This window comes from Electrona antarctica (genome assembly GCF_951216825.1).
Source record: "Electrona antarctica genome assembly, chromosome: 5".
Taxonomy (NCBI): domain Eukaryota; kingdom Metazoa; phylum Chordata; class Actinopteri; order Myctophiformes; family Myctophidae; genus Electrona; species Electrona antarctica.
In genome coordinates this window covers 40,622,476-40,625,061 of record NC_136810.1, presented here as the reverse complement: position 1 = coordinate 40,625,061, position 2,586 = coordinate 40,622,476, and the positions used below count along the sequence as shown (strand labels likewise).

At 47.4% G+C, this 2,586-nt stretch overlaps 1 protein-coding gene across 1 annotated transcript; it reads right to left on the bottom strand.

Annotated features, from left to right (window-relative positions):
* Positions 1-203: 203 nt before the first annotated feature.
* On the bottom strand, positions 204-1,289 carry LOC306923982 (putative cytosolic acyl coenzyme A thioester hydrolase-like; the record flags this gene model as incomplete). The annotated part of the gene is made up of 1 exon (XM_079502326.1): positions 204-1,289. One exon carries the CDS (start codon positions 1,287-1,289, stop codon positions 204-206), a length of 1,086 nt encoding a protein of 361 aa, XP_079358452.1.
* Between the last annotated feature and the right edge of the window lie 1,297 nt (positions 1,290-2,586).

The following is a 2,586-nucleotide window of genomic DNA, read 5'->3' as shown; positions in this document are numbered from 1 at the left end:
TCTGACGTGATGCTCCAATCAAACCCAAATTGGAATCGCATGTTGAGGGGCCTCTGTAGAGCGCACCTCCAAAGGCTCTTTCACTTATGCCCATAGTAGGGGGTTGCCACAAATGTGAAAGGTTCAACTAGGTTCAACTGTATGTTATAGAAATGCCATTTCCCCCCACGGCAGCTTCCTCACGTTCTGTCGGCTGCAACCCACTAGTCACGACTGACACCAACATGGGTAGGCCACCCAGCCTGGTGAAGACCATTGCTCTGAGGAGCACCCTCTTCATGTTGTTTTTGCTGCTTAGCTGCCATTCTTTTAGCCTTGTTCTGGAGATATCGTGCTTCGCCGTCCTTGAACTTCTTTTCCTCTACCTCTCCTTGAACTTTCAGGGGAGGGACGGGTAGAGGCTTGTGGTGTTGGTCTAGGGAAGTGTAGGTGAAGACTGCGGTGGCTGCACGATATTTCCCATGGTTGGCTTCCATGAATGATACAGCATCTACAAACACTTCAATCTGCATGGACTTGTCACTAGTGAAAATCATCCTTCCCGTTACGGTCACCACACTGCCCTTCTTGACCTTGCGATGAAAGTTGATGGCATCCACACAGGCAGTGACAATGTTGGTGTTGCAGTGTCGAGCCGCTACAATGCCAGCCACCTCATCCATCAGCTTCATCGTCACACCTCCATGGGCAAAGTCATGCAGTGTGCAGTCAGATGGGCCGACCAGATGGATCAGACTAGACTGGCTGAAAGCAGCCGTGTGTTCCTCTGCTTCGAGTGCAGGAGGCGTCGCCGCCTCAATTCCCTCTTTAGTCTGCTGTCTGTCCATCTTCTGGGCCTCATATCGCTTCCTACCCTCCTCTTCCTGTTTTGGACTATCGTACTTGATAGGAGGAACCTCCACTGTCTTGTCGACATTCGGCAGAGATAAGGGAACATACCACAGGGCTGCCGTATTGGTCAGTTTCTTCACACCCGAGAGTATGTTCTCTGACGTGATGCTGACATGCACCTCCAACGAATGCTTGGAAGCGTAAGTTATCTCGGCACTAACATGGGCCACGTCTCCAATGAACATGGGGTACAGGAATTCGGTCTTCTCCACTCGCGCCAGCGCAGCCACACATCGGTCGCCACCCTGCGTGTTGCAGTGGCAAGTGGAAACGATGGTCCCCGCTTCCTCGATCATCGTCAGGATGGTACCTCCGTGAGTGTTGCCCAGGACGTTGGCATCATCTGGGCGCATGAGCCTACATAACTGGATGGCCTTTCGCGACTGTAACGCCGACATGAAGATGAGCTGTCTTTTTATTCTTTGTACGACACCTTGTAACATTTGTTTTTAAAGGCCGCTTTATAAATATAGACTTTAGTTTACCTTACCTTATCTGTTAAAGGCTTTGTTGGTCTGTTCCGTGTCAAGACAATATGTCCATATATAGACATACCCGATGTCAAATATGGACATGCCTGATGTCAGCACAAAGCACTCATTGTGGTGAATGACGTCAAACAGAGCTTGATCAGAGAGAGAGAAGGGGGGGGAGAGGTAGGGGAGGGAGGGGAGGCCATAGGCCTATTTCTTTCACACAACACTGATCAACATGTCATGAAGTGACGCACTGTCAGCGCAATAACCCAGGCATCACCGGGCAAGCTGTTAACACTTGTCTTCTTGTCTTTTCTATCTGTGTGTCTGTGCTGTCTTTGTGTCTCAAGCCCCCAGGGATTTTTTCAAATAATATAAGAAAGTGGCAAACATTTTGAAAATAGCTGATCTTCAAGCTCGCATCCGCGCAGTGAGGTGTTGTGAGCATGTACTGTAGATTGGCTATTTTCACTATATGTATCAGTGGAACCGTGTCAAACTACAGTAAATGTAATGCCTCAACTCTAACACTCCCAAGGGCTTATCAGGCTGGGGGGTCCCCAGTTCAAATATGATTATTTTTGGGGGTCGTGACCTGAAAAGGTTGAAAAGCACTGCTCTATGGCATTATAGTTCCCAAACATTTTAGCTTGAGACCCAAAAGAGAAATGTGATGTCTCCTGGGACACAAACTAGTGGAAACTAGAAGAAGTGCCCCTCTGGGCACAGGTCTCCACCAGGTCAGGTCAGGTTGTGGCCTCCTGGTGGCGCTATAATAGGCCAATGTGAATAGGGTGCCATTTCTTCTTGCACCTTTGATGGCAATTGGATGATTTGGGGGCATTTTGTTCCAAAAATGTGTTTTGCAAAAATCCACCTGTTGGTGGTGCTATAACAGGCCAATGTGAAAAGGTGGGATTTATTCCTCAGCCTAGTAGGAAAGTGAGTGAAAAATGGTACAAAGTAAATTGCACGCTGCGTTCATGATTTGAGGCTTTTTATTCAAAACGGGCCAATCCTGCAAACTTTGGAAGTCAATGTTAGCCAATTTGGATGGAATATGAAATATGCATGGGACAGATCCATCTTGAGTACATGACTATAGAGATATTGTGTAACGATGTGCAGGATTTTGACAGAATCTGGAGGAGTAATATAAAAAATGTGTTTTACAAAAGTCACCCTCTTGGTGGCGCTATAAAGGCAGATGTGAAAAATG